This window comes from Eulemur rufifrons, chromosome 24 (assembly GCF_041146395.1).
Source record: "Eulemur rufifrons isolate Redbay chromosome 24, OSU_ERuf_1, whole genome shotgun sequence".
Taxonomy (NCBI): domain Eukaryota; kingdom Metazoa; phylum Chordata; class Mammalia; order Primates; family Lemuridae; genus Eulemur; species Eulemur rufifrons.
Genome location: NC_091006.1, coordinates 16471420 through 16489030, shown reverse-complemented (window position 1 = coordinate 16489030; position 17611 = coordinate 16471420). Strand labels below are relative to the sequence as shown.

The 17611-nt window shown below is 41.2% G+C and overlaps 2 protein-coding genes across 3 annotated transcripts in view; one reads left to right on the top strand and one right to left on the bottom strand.

Annotated features, from left to right (window-relative positions):
• LOC138374961 (zinc finger protein 480-like) overlaps positions 1 to 17611 on the bottom strand; it is a 240769-nt gene that overhangs the window by 48219 nt on the left and 174939 nt on the right. The window lies entirely within an intron of this gene.
• LOC138374891 (zinc finger protein 534-like) lies at positions 912 to 17122 on the top strand. The gene is made up of 5 exons (XM_069458105.1): positions 912 to 928; positions 5403 to 5478; positions 7969 to 8095; positions 8570 to 8698; positions 14838 to 17122. Exons 2-5 carry the CDS (start codon positions 5407 to 5409, stop codon positions 17120 to 17122), a joined length of 2613 nt encoding a protein of 870 aa, XP_069314206.1. The 5' UTR covers positions 912 to 928; positions 5403 to 5406.

Sequence of the window (17611 nt, the reverse complement as noted above, 5' to 3'; positions counted from 1 at the left end):
TAAATTCGTTTTAAAATGGTTTATTTTTAATATACGGAAATGCAGCTAATTTTTGGTGCTGATTTTGTGTTCTACAAATTTACTCACTTTATTTGTTAGGTCTAGCAGTATTTTGGTTGAATTTTTTTTTTAGGGTTTTCTACATATAAGGTCATGGCATCTGCAAACATATAATTTTATTTTCTGATTTGGATGCATTTTATTTCTTTTTCTTGTCTAATTTCTCTGTCTAGAACTTCCAGTATTTATATAGCAGAAATGGTAAAAGTCAGCATTCTTGCAGCATACATACATACATAGAGAAATAGCTTTAACTTTTTCCGGATTGATCATGTTAGCTGTTGGCTTTTCATGTGTGGTCTTCATTTTGTTAAGGTAAGCTTCTTCTGGACCTATTTAGTTCAGAGTTTTTTTAAATAAGGAATGGATATTGAATTTTGTCAGATGCTTTTTCTGCAACTATTAAGACGATCACGATTTTTATTTTCCATTCTGTTAAAAGAGTGTATCACATTGATTAGTTTAACTATATTGAAAAATCCTTGCGTCGGCGTGAAATGTCACTTTCAGCCCAGGCAGGGTATTGCAATTCACATTTTAGTTTGCCTGTCCTTCACAGAATATTTATTTGCTAAACTTAATTTAAATTGCGGGAACATTCCTACATTCAATCACCAACCGACATGGACGCTCCCATCCAGATTCCAGTTCCCAGACCGCTGAGTAGCTCCAGCCTCACCGGTAGGTTTTGCTTCCTGAATGCAGAAAACTGGACGTGACGGGAGCGAGATGGCGGGAAGCACAGGCCCCGCCCAGACTTCGCCTCGGCCACGCCCACCCCGCGCGGCCCGTGGGGGCCTCTCCTGCGCGCGCAGTTTCCCGCAGATCCGGAAGCCGATGGCGTGGAGAGAAGGCAACCCTGTGGCGGGTGAGTTTCCCTTTGTCTGCTTCGCAATTCCCAGCACTTCTATACCTGGGATCCGGGGGATCATACAGACCTTGAAATCTCCATCCTCTTTCTTCCACCCCGAGTAAATTTAAACGTCCTAGTGAGAGTCGGGTGTCGCTTCCCTGTGAGTTAAAATCAATCTCAGGCTGGTCCTGTTCCCGATCTTTCTGCCTTAGGGCCACGGAGACACCACTTTTCGGACTGTTTCCCTGCTTAAAGCTATTAGGTGACCATTATGCTGGCTCTGCGCCACGTAAAGTCCTCACCTGAGAGGTGGATTCAGGCCCTTACGGTCCCCCAAGCCTTTTCCTGGCTAACCCCTGGAGGGCAGCGCCGCAGCCCCAATCCTGGAGAAGCCGCATTTCTCCCTGGTCCTGGGATTCTGCAGACCCCACTTCTCTCCTAATCCACCCCGTGCTCTTTCCTCCTTGGGCCGGGCCCTTCTGCTCCCCAGGCCTCTTAGCAGTCATCACTTCCTCCGATTCTGCATTGGGGGAGGTGACCGGGGCTTGTCTTGTGACACCGAATGTTCTTTCATCCCAAATTCCTCCCCACTAGAGCATGTCCTCTTCTAGAGTTGAGCATGTTATTTCTATTCCTTCCGTGTGAATATGTGGAGAAAGAGAAATGGACAGCAAGAGAGAGGAAATAGAAGAATGTAGAAAGAGAAATCAAGAGTGAGGGGGACACATGAACGCTGCAAAGTAGAGGATGTGGGAGGGATTTCCAAAGAGAAGAGTGAAAGCAGAAGCCTGAAACTAGCAGGGGGAGAAAAGTCCCTGAAGCAAATTTAGAGAAAACCTAGATCTCCTGAGCTATGAAGGACACCAGACTAGGGCCACGGGCAGCAAAGGGGGAGGCACCTCAGACAGAGAGTGGGGGGAGGGGACCTATGATTTGGAGTCAGGGCAGAGCAGCCTGGTGCTGGAACTAGAAGAGGGAGCACCTGGTGACAAGTAGAACAGAGAGGGAACCACAGGTGGGGATGCCAGAGAGTGGGACAAGGTGGAGTCATAGGGTAGAGCGAATTTGACTGGGAGAGCAGGGGGGGAGCAGACATGGGGAAGAAAGAGGCAGAAATATATGAGATTGGGACAGTCAAAAGACTGGGGAGAAGGAGCAACAAAGGTTAAAAAAGTTTCCAGAATAGAGCAGAACAGGTAGAAGAGAAGCAATAGAGAGAAGAAGGGGAGAAGGAGCAGGAGAGAAGAGGGCAACAAAATGAGGAGCAGAAGCCCAGGGGGAAGTACAGAGGAGAAAAGAAAAACAAGAGCAGGAGAGAGGAGGTGAGAATGAGAGATATGTACGAAGTGAGGGAGGGAAACACAGTAAAGAAGAAAGAAGAGACCCTGGCTTCACATGAGTCTTGAGATGATTGGGTATGATGATTAAGTTGTGATACACTGTTTCCTCTATTTGTAATCTAATCAGTTTAACATTTGTTGAAGATACACAGATGAAGTTGAGAATTGCATAGCTCCTGTCTATAATGCTGGTGCATTAAACCGTTCTTGGCATCACTGCCTCCCTCCCACTTACAGCCTGGATTCAGCAAAGGGCAGTGACTTGACTCATTCAATTGTGGGTCACTGTCTTCCTTTTTCCTAAGATGGGATAGGGAGTGGGGCAGTGTATAAGATAGGAAAAAAAACCAAGTGTTTTTCCTACTTTCTTTCACAATCAATACTGTAGTGAGCACTCGACACAGAATACTTCACCTCTGGTCAGCAACTGTGTGGGGATTACTCCTCATCAGCATGCAGTTCTCCATCAGACACCAACAGGGTGTTCTGTAAGATAACTCAGCTATCACACTACCTGGAGATAGGATCGGATCCACAGATGTAGGGCTAAGTTGCACAAAACTGCCTCACATCAGATGCCAGTCCCAGGTCCCAAGTTGGGACCTGAACTTCTGACTGAACAGCTATAAAACTGGGTATTTCATGACCCTTTCCTCACATTTTATTAATTTGATAGAGCTGTTCACAAACTCTGGGAAACATTTTACTTATGTTTACTCATTTGTTATACAGGATATTACAGAGCATATAGATGAACACCCAGAAGCAAGAGCTATTTTCACAAATTAATCAAAACCTAGGAGGGAGTTTTGGAAACCATGACATTTATCCACATCTGAAGGGAGAGGCAGTCTTTGGGACTCAGTCCTTAACCTGTGGGATCTGACCCTATGTGCAGGTCAATAGTATCAAAATTGAGTTAAATTGTAGGGCAGCCAGGTGGGAGTGTCCCAGAGAACTGGCCAGTGTGGAAAAAAAACACACACACATTAGTGACTAGAGGTAAAATATTCTGTGTTGAGTATGATTAGTTTTTTTCTATGTCAAACATTAAAGGGAAGACAATTCCTCCCACAGCACAAACCTTAAAATCTTGTTGATGTCACCTGTCTTTAATTCTTACCTTGAATTCTTGATTTACCCCTTCCAGGCAAGCTTGCACATCCATCATTCCACTGATCATTTCTTTCTCAGACACAAGTGATCTCTGCATTTCTAAATCCACTTTTTAATTTCCTGTCTTCATCTTTATTTTCCTGTCTGCAGCTTGTTGCACAGCTGATCATTCCTTCTTTTTTCTTTGCTTTGGGGACATCTCTCTAAACTTTGAAAATTGCTTTGTTTTAGATTTTTATTGTCACCTTCATCTCTTACCAGTTTCCTCTGCTGGTGTCTCCTAAACTGCATTCTCTGAATGTGGGAGTGTCCCATGATTTAGTGCTTGAACCTCTTGTCATGTCTGTGCACACCCACTGCCTTTCCGTATCATCTCATAGCATGGTTTAAACCCCTCTGACATGTCTCCGTTTCCCTTGCAGCCCTCTCCCCTGAACTCTAGAATCCTGTGTCCAGTTGTGTCCTTGACTCAGTGCTGGATGTCTAACATCATCTCCCCCTTCATGTATCCAAGAGGGACTTTCTCAGCTCTCCTGAACGCATTCCCCTGCAGTCCTCATATCTCAGATTAGGAGGACCCTGTACTTCCTGGAGCTTAGTGGAATTTCTTGTCATATATTTAAGATATATAGGATAATTCTTATATGTAAAAAAGAAGGCCGGGCGCGGTGGCTCACGCCTGTAATCCTAGCTCTCTGGGAGGCCGAGGCAGGTGGATCGCTTGAGGTCAGGAGTTCGAGACCCCGTCTCTACTAAAAATAGAAAGAAATTATATGGACAACTAAAAATCTATATAGAAAAAATTAGCCGGGCATAGTGGCGCATGCCTGTAGTCCCAGCTACTCGGGAGGCTGAGGCAGCAGGATTGCTTAAGCCCAGGAGTCTGAGGTTGCTGTGAGCTAAGCTGACGCCACGGCACTCACTCTAGCCTGGGCAACAAAGTGAGACTCTGTCTCAACAAAAAAAAAAAAGAAAAAAGAAAAAAAATTACATGTTTACTTAAAACAGGTGTGGAAATACATCATTTTGAAACTTCTCTTGAGACGTGGGAGAAGTAAGTTTGTAGACCTGGGCCCTCCCTGCTCTGCTCCCCCAGGACCTTTCTGGCCTCATCTCTGGCTTGTGTCCTCCTCAAGCTGGCTCTGCTCCAGCCACATAGGCCTCTTTCCTTTTCCAAGGTTGCTCCTGCCTCAGGGTCTTCTCGTGGGCTGTCCCTCTGCCTAAAACTCTCTGGCCCCTCGGCTGCATGTAACAAGCACCCTTCCTTCCTCAGCTCTTTGTTCTGATATCACCTTCTCAGAGAAGACTTCTGTTACCCCTGTCTCCCATTTAGCATTCCAGCCACACTGTCACCCCCACCTGTGGTCCATATTGGCTGCTCTGCATGTTTCTTCTTGGTCCTTCACCTTTCAGTGTCTGGACACTGGTGACAACAGCTCCCAAAGGGGAGAGCAGAGCCAGAAGTTGGGAGGGGTCCTGGCCTTGCCCCTCTGAGTGGAGCTCACCTCTGGCTTCACATTAGGGTGCTGAGGCATTTGGCAAATATTTAGTTTGTCCGCTTACCAGAGATTCCACTTCACATAGTCAGGGTGGGCCAAGGCTTAATAATATTTAGAGTTGATGCTACTTTGTCTTCATGGTAGATTACTATGGCTCTGTGTCCTCCATTTCTGAGGGCTGAGATCAGCCTGTGATTCACGGAGGGGTGAGGCAGGCTGTGCTTTGCATCGGGTTTGGTCAGGGTGGAACTGTGCCCTGGAGGGGAGCTCAGTCCAGCCCAGCTCCCCACTGCTGCAATGGGGGCTTCACCAGGAGGGAAGCGAGTTCTGATGAAAGAGGTCATAGACTCACTAGCTGATCGTCCTCTATGAGTTTATTATCCCTGCATCCCCCCTTGGTGTAATGGATGGGAGAGACCATCTTTTTACATGGGACGTCTTTTCCTCTTCATGGAATTATGGCACAGAGAGGGGGTGTGTTGATTCTCAGCTTTTGAACAGCATATTTTTGACATTCAGTATTGACTTTTAAAGATTCATGTTGGATGAGGAAGAAGCTCAGATCAGGAGGAAGAGGAAAGAAAAGGAGTCAGCAATGGCTTTTACTCAGGTAAAGTAAGATTCTTGGTGGATTGTTCTGTGTCTTTTTCCTTTCTCAAATGCCGGGCATCGGAGTTGCTAGTCTTCTCTGACTCTGACTGACATGTTTGCTCCCACCCACCCATGCCTTCCTGCTGTGCCTCTCATCTCCACTTTGATTCCATGTCACCCTGACCTAGTCACATAACCTAGTGAAGAGGCTCCATTGGGCTTCACACCCTGACACAGGTTAGAGAGGTGCTGTGGCCCCTGTAGTGTCAGTGCTGTTGAGCAGCAGGGGACTGTTCAGGGGCTACATCTGGGTGTACTGTCGGGTCTCTGTAGAACAGGACTGGACAAGCTGCACATGAAAGTCATGGATTAACATGCTAAATTCTAGAAAAGGAGACCTGTTAGGGGAGATCTTTTCTGCCTGATTTTCTACTACCTTTCAAGCTAAATGAGTGAATCACTGTGTTTCTGATGGCAGATTATTTCTGACGAGGAATAGTATGGAAAGATAGACATCAGTGATAGTGTTTTATTCCATCATCTATTTTAAAATAGGACATCAACATCAATGTCTGGTTCAGGAGGAGATTGGTTCAGGAGGAGATTCAGCAGGAGATTGGTTCAGTTATTCTCAGTGTATCCATCCCACAGAGACTGTGGGGTTCCTGCATGGATTCTTTTTTTTTGTTTTTTTGGTTTTGTTTTGTTTTTTTTGTTTTTTTTCCAGACTGGATCTCGGGTTACCCAGACTGGAGTGCAGTGGCACAATCATAGATCAGTGTAGGCACAAATTCCTGTGCTCAAGCCATCGTCCCATCTCAGCCTCCCAAATAGCTGACAGTATAGGCACACATCACCGTGCCTGGCTAATTTTTTTTTTCTTTTTATAGAGAACGGGTCTCACGATGTTACCCAGGCTGGAGTTGAACTGCTGGCCTCAGTCCTCCCCGCTTGACCTGACAAAGTGCTGGGATTGCAAGCGTTAGGAACATGCCCAGCTGGAAAAAATTGTTCAGTGAATGTTTTGTTGTGATATTTTATAGTGCAAGTTTCAGATCATATATTTACATATAATATATGTCATAAGATGTGCATGTCATTTAGCAAGCTGTTTTCTTTCTCTTTTTAAAATTATGTTGATATTCCTTCGACTAACTTAGTATATAAGGTTCAGTAGTGTCCAGGGGTCCACTGGGGGTCTTGGAGCATATCCCCGGTGAATAAGGGGATTCTACCCTATCCTGTATCCAGAATTTAATACTAAGGCACAGTGTCCTCCATTGCTAAGGGCTGAGATCAGCCTGGATCCACGGAGGGGTGAGGGGGGCTGTGCTGTGCATTGGGTTTGGTCAGGGCCGGGTCTGTGCCCTGGAGGGGGGCTCAGTCCAGCCCAGCTCCTCACTGCTGCAGCGTGAGTGTGGGCTCCACCAGGAGGGCAGCGAGTTCTGAAGAAATGGTCAAAAACTCTGTAGTTTGTCTTTCTATAGGAGTTTATTTTCTGTGAAACACCCTGGTTCAGTGGGCAACAGAGGGACATGTCTGCACAGATCCATGTCCTGTTATTTCAGTGGATATGTGTAAGTGTGTGCATGTGATGTGTGTGAATGTGGGCATGGATCACCAAAGGCCCATCATCATTTTATATAAATTTTATATTTTTTGACAGTTACAATTTTATCTTGAATATTTTCTGTGGCCTTAAAATTTTTCTACACTATCGTGTTAATGAATTGATATTACTAAGAATATGTAACATATGACTGGTATACATGTGTGTACATGTATATAATGACCTTTGGTGTAGTTGCATGTTTTTATCCTTGAATGTGTTTCAACTTCTCTCAAATAAGTAATTCTCAGTCAATTTACTTTTGAGGCTGATCTGCTTCTTAACTGTTTGATCCATGAGGTCTGATCCTAATGCCTAGACACCTGGGATCAGTGCTTACTCTGCCATTTTTAGCCCATTGACCTCAGGGGTGTTCTTTCTAAGCGTGTCTGAGACACAGTTGTTTCCTTAGTAAGATGGGAATGGATCTTTCTCTCATGGGCTCTAGTTGTTATAGCAGGTAGTAGTAAAGCATTTAGAATACTGCCTAGCATATGGGAGGTGTTCAGAAGCTCCCAGCATGGCTACTGCTGTCCTCATCACAGTTTTTTAGATTCTGATCTTCTTTTACAAGCCACTATGGACATAGTCATCTTGAAGACACTACCCATATTCTAGTTCACGTAGATACTGAATATCATTTGGTGTGTCACAAAGAATATCTAACACCTCTATAGAGAAAAGAGATAAAACTGTGTTAATTTTTTTGTTTTTCTTGTATTGTCCACATAACTTCTTATGGAAAAGTACAATAAAACACATAATGAGCTCAAAAATATATTAATGTGGATCTGTCAGAACACTCACTTTAATCAAATCAATTTTTACAACTCTCTTCTCATTTTATGTGAAGAGAGGAATTCTTCCCATCTCATTGGTGAACTATGTTTTACATTTTAGGGACACTTGACATTCAGGGATGTGGCCATAGAATTCTCTCAAGAGGAGTGGACGTGCCTGGACTCTGCTCAGAGGGCTTTATACAGGGCCGTGATGTTGGAGAACTACAGGAACCTGGTGTCCCTGGGTGAGGATAACGTGGCTCTCGACATCGAGATCTGCCCTTGTGTGTCTTTGCATTTTCTCTGTGTGCCTCTTGGGAGCCCCTGCCTTGCTTGACTGAGGTGGAAGCCTTATTGACTCAGAAATGAAAAGGTCCACAATGGTTTCTGGACTTTAAATGTCCCCTTCAGTTCTGTCCTCTTCATAATACATCATTTTGTGGTACAGTGGATTACATATGCAAAAAAACCTTGTGGGAAAGTTTAAAAATGTCCAGATCCTTGTTTTCTACCCCCAACCTTCTGATTCAGTAGTTCTTGGAAGCGAGCTAGATGTTTGCATCATACAGTTTTATACACATTCAGAAAGAGGCCATCTGTGGATGAATTTGTGAAATATTTTTCTTGATCCGTTTGTAATGTTCTCTCTCCTACCTAAACATAGGGCTTGGATTTTGGCAAAGCCACGGCACTTCTTGATTGTTTGTTTTTATAAGCAGGAATCTCACTTCCTGACCTGAGTGTTATCTCTATGTTGGAGGAAGGCGAAGATCCCTGGACTGTGGACAGTGAAATGAAAACACCAAGAAACTCAAATGAGGAGGAAAGGACCCCAGGTTTGCATTCAGGTAAGAGCTCCGGTGGGCACAGTGGAAACCACACTATTAAACAGTGTTTGGGAAAGTTTGCAAGTGGGGGAGTTCAGTGGTCAAAGTTTAAATCCTCTGAGCTCTAAGCAGAAATCTTTGCCCCCACTTACAACTCTGTACTTTAGACATGTAATAGTTTATCCTTTTGCACTCCAGTGGTGCTGCAGCTCAAACAGACACCAAGGCAAAGTCTTTATTCTATGGGACAACACCTGTCATCTGGCTTCTGTGAATTCTTTCCATGTGAATTTCCTGTAATGTTCACCTGGTCCCTGGTAACCCAGAGCCTGGTGCTGTCCTGTTGTGCTCTGGCTCTCATTTGCTGCATGTGTTGCCGATGACTTAGTCTGTGGGTGTCCACACAACTGCCGGGGTATGTTTCTGCTCTTTGCTGCTAGTAGCAGTGCTGAGCCATCCTCGCTGTGGGTCATTTACTTATTTTGTCCATGTAATTATTTATGTTCTTCTGCTGATAATTATGAAGTTAGATTTATTCATTTTAGATACATACACGTAAGCTTTCATTCATTCACAAGCACAACTCTCTATCTACTAATACGTAAAGTGGTGGTACCTCTGACATCGTGCCCCTTTTGCTTTCAGAGAAATTTTACAATATCTTACATTGTATGAGATTAGCAGAGCTAAAATGCATCCTGTTGTTCTCATTCCTTGTATTTAGAATTGTTTCATTACCATGAATATTCAAAGTCACTTCTCCCTACCCTGTTTTCTCTACCCCTCCCCTTTCTTTTCTGCTTGTACGAATTTGACACTTTTAGATCCCTCATAGACGTGAAACCATAGAGTATTTGTCATTTAATGTCAGGCTTGTTTCACTTAGTGTAGTGTCCTCCAGGTTAAACCATATTGTAGCATATAATTTCTTTTTTTAATGGATTGAATCATTTTTCTTTTATGTATTTGATATATACCACATTTTGTTTATCCATTTATCTTTTAGTGAACACCTTGGTTGCTTCTGCTTCTTGACTGTTTTGAATAATGCTGTTTTTTTTAACATGGGTTTGTATATACCTGCTCACAATCCTGTCTTTAATTCCTTTGAATATATACCCAGATGTGATATTATAGGCTTATAAGATAATTCCCAATTTTGAATTATATGAAGAAATTTCATACTGGTTTCCGTAGTGGTTGCACCATTTTACATTCCCAGCAGCAGGGATTGAGTCTCCTGTTTCTCCAATTCTCACCAACACTTTCTATTTTAGGAGGATTTTTCTTTTATTAGTTTTAAAAATAGACATTCTAGTGGGTATTTTTTACCTTGTTTTCTGTGTACTGGTGTTATATTCAGGAAATCATGGTTGAATCCAATTTAATAAAGCGTTATACCTATAATTTCTTCTAAGTTTTATAATTTTAGGTGTTATATTTACATCATGAATCCATTTTAAGTAAATTTTTTCATATGGTGTAAGGTAAGGGTCCAACTTCATTCTTTTGCATGTGGATATACAGTTTGCATAGGACAGTTTGTTTTCTTTTCTGTTTTTGACACAGAGTCTCACTTTGTTGCCCAGGCTAGAGTGCCGTGGCCTCAGCCTAGCTCACAGCAACCTCAAACTCCTGGGCTCAAGTGATCCTTCTGCTTCAGCCTCTGAGTAGCTGGGACTACAGGCGTGCACCACCATGCCCGGCTAATTTTTTCTATATATATTATTAGTTGTCCAGCAAATTTCTTTCTATTTTTTTTAGTAGAGATGGGGTCTCGCTCTTGCTAAGGCTGGTCTCGAACTCCTTAGCTCAAAGGATCCGCCCGCCTTGGCCTCCCAGAGTGCTAGGATTACAGGCTTCAGCCACTGTGCCTGGGCCTTAGGACAGTTTGTTGAAGGGCCTGTCCTTTCCCCTATACATGGTCTTGCCACCGTACTTGACCATCATTAGACCATATATTTGAGAGTTTTCTTTGTTAGTGCTGTTCTATTCCATTGCTTCATATATCTGTCTTCATTCATGGCAGTACGGTGCTGATTTAAGGTAGGTTTGTTTTTTTTTTGTTTTGTTTTGTTTTCTTTTTTTTTCTCTGCTTTCTAGGAGAAAGATTAAGGTAGCTTTGTAATGAGTTTTGTAATCGGGCAATGTAAGGCCTCTTGCTGTATTTCTTTGAAGTTTCTTTTCCTATTGAGGTGATCGTGTGATTTCTTTTTAACTTAAGGATAAATTTATTTTTGTAGAATGTTTCATTAGGATTTTGCTAAGGATTTCACTGAATGTGTGGGTCACTTTCGTTGTTACTGACATTTCACATCAAGTCTTCCAAGGCATGAACCTGGGACATTTTTGCATTTATTTGTGTGTTCTCTAATTTCTTCCAGTAATATTTCTTACATTTCTGTTTACAAATCCTTTTCCTCCTTGTTAAGCTCATTCCTAAGTATTTAATTCTTTTTGATGGTATGGTAAATAAAATTATTTGCTTATTTTTCTTTTGGCATTATTTATATTAATGTATATAAAACTAATTTTAAGAAGATTTTGTATCTTGTATCTTTCAATTCGTTTATTAGTTCCAACAGTTTTTTGTGGAATCTTTAGGATTTTCTATATAAAAGATTGTCATCTGAACAAAGATCATTTCATGTCTTCCTTTCCAGTTGCATGCCTTTTATTTCTTTCTCTTTTCTCATTGCTTTAGCTAGGATTCCAGTACCTACACTTTGTCCTCCATATCCATAGCCTCTGCATGCACAAATTCAGTGAAGACTACATCAGCATTCCACAGTAGATGAATCTGCACACGTGGAACCCAGGGATACAAAAGGCAGACAATATATATATATTGTTTGTTTGTTTGTTTGTTTGTTTTTTGAGACAGAGTCTCACTCTGTTGCCCGAGCTAGAGTGCCCTGGCATCAGCCTAGCTCACAGCAACCTCAAACTCCTGGACTCAAGCAATCCTCCTGCCTCAGCCTCCCGAGGAGCTGGGACTACAGGCATGTGCCACCATGCCCAGCTAATTTTTTTCTATATATATTTTTAGCTGTCCAGATAATTTCTTTCTATTTTTAGTAGAGACGGGGTCTTACTCTTGCTCAGGCTGGTCTCGAACTCCTGACCTCAAGCGCTCCTCCTGCCTCGGCCTCCCAGAGTGCTAGGATTACAGGCGTGAGCCTCTGCGCCCAGCCCAGACTATATGTTTCAATCTGTGTTTAGTTGAATCTGAGGATGTAGAAGCCACAAATATGGAAGAGCATCCACAGAATGTGGTATGGGGGGACCTGGACCTAACACTCCCTGCATACTGAGTGACAACTGTATGTTTTATAGAAATAATACATGTGGGCTTTCGTTTTCTTTTTTCTCATCATAACGGAAGAGGCTTCACTGTTTCAATTTTGAGTATGAAGTTAGCTGTCAGCTTCTTATATATGGCCTTTATTATGTTAAGTAGATTCCTTCTATTCCCAGTATGTTGAGTGATTTTGTTATGAGACATTTTTAAGGGGCTTTTTTTGCATCAACTGAGATGAATGTTGTGGAGTAAGACACAGATTGATGTTTCTAAGTTGCAACCCACTTGCATTCCAAGAATAAATCCCATTTGGTCGTGACGTGTGATTATTTTCAGTGTGCTGCTGAAAATTTGTCTTGCCAGCAATTTGTTGAGGACTTTTGCATTTGATTAATCAGGAATATTGCTCTATAGTTTTCTTTTCTTGTAGGGCCTTTATCTGTCTTTGCTGTCAAGGTAACACAGGCCTCATTGATTGAGTTTGGAAGCGTTCCCTCCCTTGATAATTTTTAGAAAATTTTAAAGGAGTGTTTGTGTTAATTTTTTCTTTTCAATATTTGATAGATTGACATTGCAGTCATCTGGTTCTGTACTTTTCTTTAATAGGAGATATTTGATCACTGAATGAATGCCTTTGTCACTGGTGTGTGTAATGTAAGTTCTTCATGCTTAAGTGTTGGTAAGTGGTGTATTTCTAGAAATTGATGCATTTCTTCTTGGTTATTAAATTTATTGTTATATGATTGTTCAATCTCATTCTCTTAATTTCCTTTTGATTTACATACAATCAATTGTAATGTTTCCTTTTCTGTTTCTTATTTTAGTCATTTCTCTCTTCTGGGGTTTTTTATTTTTTATTTTATCTGGCCAAAGGTTTGTCAGTCTTCTTATCATTCAGCATATGATCTGTTACTTCTTTGATTTTCTGTAGTGCTTTTCCAGATTCTACTTTGTGTTCTAATCTTTATTCCTCCTTCAGCTACCATTGTATTTAGTTTTTTCCTGTATTTCATTGAAGTAAAAAGGTAGGTTCTTTATATGTGATTGTTGTTTATTTTTAATGTAAGCATAGATAGTTATAAATATCTTTGCTACATTTTATGTTTGGGTATGTTATGTTTTCCTTGTCCTTTGTATCAAGATGTTTTCTAATCTGTTTTGTGATTTCTCTTAAGAAATTGGTTTTATTGGCCGGGCGCTGTGGCTCACACCTGCCTGTAATCCTGCACTCTTGGGAGGCCGAGGCGGGTGGATCGTTTGAGCTCAGGAGTTCGAGACCAGCCTGAGCAAGTGTGAGGACCCCCCCCCCCCCCGCTGTCTCTACTAAAAATAGAAAGAAATTAGCTTGAAAACTAAAAACATATATAGAAAAAATTAGCCAGGCATGGTGGTGCATGCCTGTAGTCCCAGCTACTTGGGAGGCTGAGGCAGTAGGATTGCTTGAGCCCAGGAGTTAGGCTGACACCATGACACTCTAGCCCAGGCAATAGAGTGAGACTCTGTCTCAAAATAAAATAAAATAAAATAAATTTCTCTTTGATTTCTGCAGGAGGGTTCACTAAATAATGCATTGTTGCTTCACAAGTTTTTATTCCTTAAGCACTTTGAAGGTATCATCCCACTGCCTTCTAGCAGGCAAGGTTTCTGCTGAAAAACGCATGTAGTTTTATGTATTTGCCTTTGTATATGACAAGTCTCTTTTTGTTACTTTCAAGGTTGTGCCTTTGTCTCTGGCTTTTGATAATTTGTTTATAATATATTTCTTTGTGTGCATCCTTGGCTACTTTTCCTTGGACTAGTAAAGCTTCTTGAATTTGTATATCCAGTTCTTCCTCAAATGTAGGACATTTGGAGATTGTTTTCTCAATGTGATTTCTTCATGTGATTTCCAGCTTTATGTCTTCCCCTTATGAAACTCCCATAGTTTGTAGGTTGTTACATATGATAGTATCCCCCAAATCTATAGCAGTTTCTGTGCTTTTTGTCATTATTTCTTCTCTTTCCTCTTTGGAGGTGATAATTTTGAATAACCTATCTTTGAATGTGCTCATTTTTTCCTCTGTCTTATTAGTCTGCTCTTGGACCCCCCCCCCCCAGTGAATTTTCACTACATTTATTGTATTGCAGCTCCAGAATTTCTTTTTGTTACTAGTTTCTCTTTTATTTGATATTCTCTTCTTTCAGTATTCATTTCCTTCATTCACTTAGTTCTGTATCTCTCATCTTTTAGCTCATTAAGCGTTTTAGCACATTTGATTTAATTATTTGTCAAGTACTACCGAAGGCTGTGTTCCTTTAGGTTTTGTTTCAGGGCATTTATTTTGTTCCTTTTATTTGGGGACACTTCCCTGTCTTTTGTCAGCCCTGTAATTTTTAGTTTAGGTTGAGTATTGGTAAAACCACTGCCTCTCCCACTCTTTTTGTCCTAAAATCATGCAGTGGTAGACCTTTACTCATCAGCCTGTTGTAAAGGATCTAGGAGCACTGACTCCTTTTCTGGTGATGTGTCTGTCTTTGTTGGCTATTTTATAAATTATTAGTAATGTATGATAGTTTCCTTTAAATGTCTTATTTTCCCTAAGAAGCTTATCCCTGCTTTTTTTCCAGAAGCTTTCAGCTTCTGTTCTATTTCTCAGCTCATAATCTCTCTCAAACTCACAGTAATCCTCCTGGCTCCTGCAGACCCCTCAGTGCATCCCCTCACCTCTTTATGTTTTCAGCATTGCCAATGTGATATACAAAATACACTGATATTCTTTTCTATATCTGAGTCAGGTGGGGCAGATCCTAGAGTCCTTCTGAGACTCTAGGAATGCCAGATCCATAGGTTCAAGTTCCATTCTTTTCTTGCTTTCCTAGGGAGGAGCTGTGTCTTGGGAAATGATGCAGGAAATCAGCCTCTTAAAACTGAACTTGGATTAAGCTTTCAGTTCCATCTGCCTGAAATGCAGCTATTGCAACCTGAAGGGGAAATTTATGAATGTAATCGAGTTGAAAAGACTATCAACCCTATTACCTCACTTTCACCACTTGAAAACCTTACTTCTAAACTGAAAACCCACATATTTAATAAATATAAGAATGATTTTGTCAGTTCTCCACTATTCACAGAAGAACTGAAAGCACACATTAAGGAAGAACCTTACAGACCTAATGAGCACAGCAGAGCCTTTAGTGTGTCTTCGAGCCTTCCTAACCATGGGGTAATCCGTACTGGAAAGAAACCTTTCAAATGTAAAGAGTGTGGCAAGGCCTTCAGGCAAAATTCAGACTTTCTACGACATTGGAGAATCCATAGTGGAGAGAAACCTTACAGATGTCATGAGTGTGGCAAAGACTTCAGTCAAAACTCACACCTATCTCGACATCAGACAATTCATACTGGGGAGAAACCTTACAAATGTGATGACTGTGGCAGAGCATTTAGTGTACGTTCAACACTTAGAACCCATCTGCGAATCCATAGTAGAGATAATCCTTACAAATGTGATGAATGTGGCAAAGTCTTTAGTTGCAATTCATACCTTAGACGACATCAGAGTATTCATACTGGGGAGAAACCTTACAAATGTAGTGACTGTGGCAGTGCATTTAGTGTGCTTTCAAGGCTTTATATACATCAGGTTATCCATAATGCAGATAAACCTTACAAATGTGATGTTTGTGGCAAGGTTTTCAGTCAAAATTCAAACTTAGCAAATCATCGTAGAATTCATACTGGAGAGAAACCTTACAAATGTCATGAATGTGGCAAAGTCTTTAGTTTTAATTCATACCTTGCACAACACCGGAGAATTCATACTCGAGAGAAACCTTACAAATGTGATGAATGTGGCAAGGTCTTTAGTTGTAATTCATACCTTACACAACATCGGAGAATTCATACTCAAGAGAAACCTTACAAATGTAATGAATGTGCCAAGGTGTTTACTTGCAATTCATACCTTAGACGACATAAGAGTATTCACGCTGGAGAGAAACCTTACAAATGTAATGAATGTGGCAAGGCCTTTATTTACAATTCATACCTTGTACAACATGCAAGTGTTCATACTGGAGAGAAACCTTACAAATGTCATGAGTGTGGCAAGGTCTTTAGTTGCAATTCATACCTTATACGACATCAAGGCATTCATACTGGAGAGAAGCCTTACAAATGCAATGAGTGTGGCAAGGTTTTCCGTCAAAAATCAAACCTTAAAAATCATCACACAATCCATTTGGGAGAGAAACCTTACAAATGTTATGAATGTGGTAAAAAATTTAGTTTGCGTTCGAGGCTTCATATACATCAGGTTATCCACAATGCAGATAAACCTTACAAATGTGAGCACTGTGGCAAGGTTTTCAGGCACAAATTATCCCTAACAGTTCATCTTAGAATTCACACTGGAGAGACACCTTACAAGTGTAATCAATGTGGTAAGACCTTCAGACACAAGATTTCTCTTACAGTTCATCAGAAAACACATACTGGAGAGAGAACTCACAAACATGAGTGTGGCAAGGTATTCTGTCAAAACTCAAACCTTGAAGATCACAGAAACCATACAGGACGGAAACCCTACAAATGTAATGAATGTGGCAAGGTCTTCAATTACAATTCAATGCTTGCACGACATCAGTGTATTCATACTGGAGAGAGGCCTTACAAATGCAATGAGTGTGGCAAATTATTCTGTCAGAAATCAAACCTTAAAAATCATCATGTTGTCCATTCGGGAGAGAAACCATACAAATGTGATGAGTGTGGCAGGGTCTTCCGTCACAAATCAAACCTTAAAAATCATCACACAATCCATACAGGAGAGAAACCTTACAAATGTGATGAATGTGACAAGGCCTTCAGACAAAAGATATCCCTTACACGTCATCAACGAACTCATACTGGAGAGAAACCTTACAAATGTAATGAATGTGGCAAGGTCTTCTGTGAAAAATCAAACCTTAAATCTCATCACAGAATCCATACTGGAGAGAAACCTTACAAATGTAATGAGTGTGGCAAGGTGTTTCGTGAAAAATCAAACCTTAAAACTCATCACAGAATTCATACTGGCGAGAAACCTTACAAATGCACTGTATGTGGTAAAGTTTTTAGTCACATTTCACGCCTTACTCAGCATCAGAGAATTCATTTGTGAGAGACTGTGCGGAATCCTTCAGGGTGCAAACTCTTCACCATGAGTTCTATCATTAATCAACCTCAGAGAGTCCATACAAGAGAAATCAAATAAGTGCAATGTAGGTGGCAGGGGCTTTATCTAGGCCTCACCACTCACTACACATCAAAAGGTACATCTTCAATGAAACCACGCAAATGAAATGTTTATGGTGAGGCTAACACCCATGGAACATTACTGTAGAACGTGAGAGGATTTACACAAGAAATAAGTTAGTCTCTACTTTTCTAATATTAATCTCTGATATTATGTGGTGATGAATAATTATAAATCAAAATACATTGGCCCTCATGACATGATGTATATCAAAGATGCAAGCACATATGGACATGGTGAGTTATATTTAGCTTACACAATAGTTGATTTCAGGTTCTTTCAAAAGGCTACTTTATTCTTTATGACTTCCAACCTGAGCTTTGAAATCTTTTCATATGCCTTCCTTACCAACAT

Excerpts from the sequence above, each read along its gene's own strand:
- LOC138374891 (XM_069458105.1), top strand. The coding sequence starts at position 5,407 with ATGTTGGATGAGGAAGAAGCTCAGATCAGGAGGAAGAGGAAAGAAAAG. Across the intron at positions 8,096-8,569 it reads CAGGAACCTGGTGTCCCTGG|GAATCTCACTTCCTGACCTG; the intron begins GTGAGGATAACG and ends TTTTATAAGCAG. Across the intron at positions 8,699-14,837 it reads GACCCCAGGTTTGCATTCAG|GGAGGAGCTGTGTCTTGGGA; the intron begins GTAAGAGCTCCG and ends TTGCTTTCCTAG.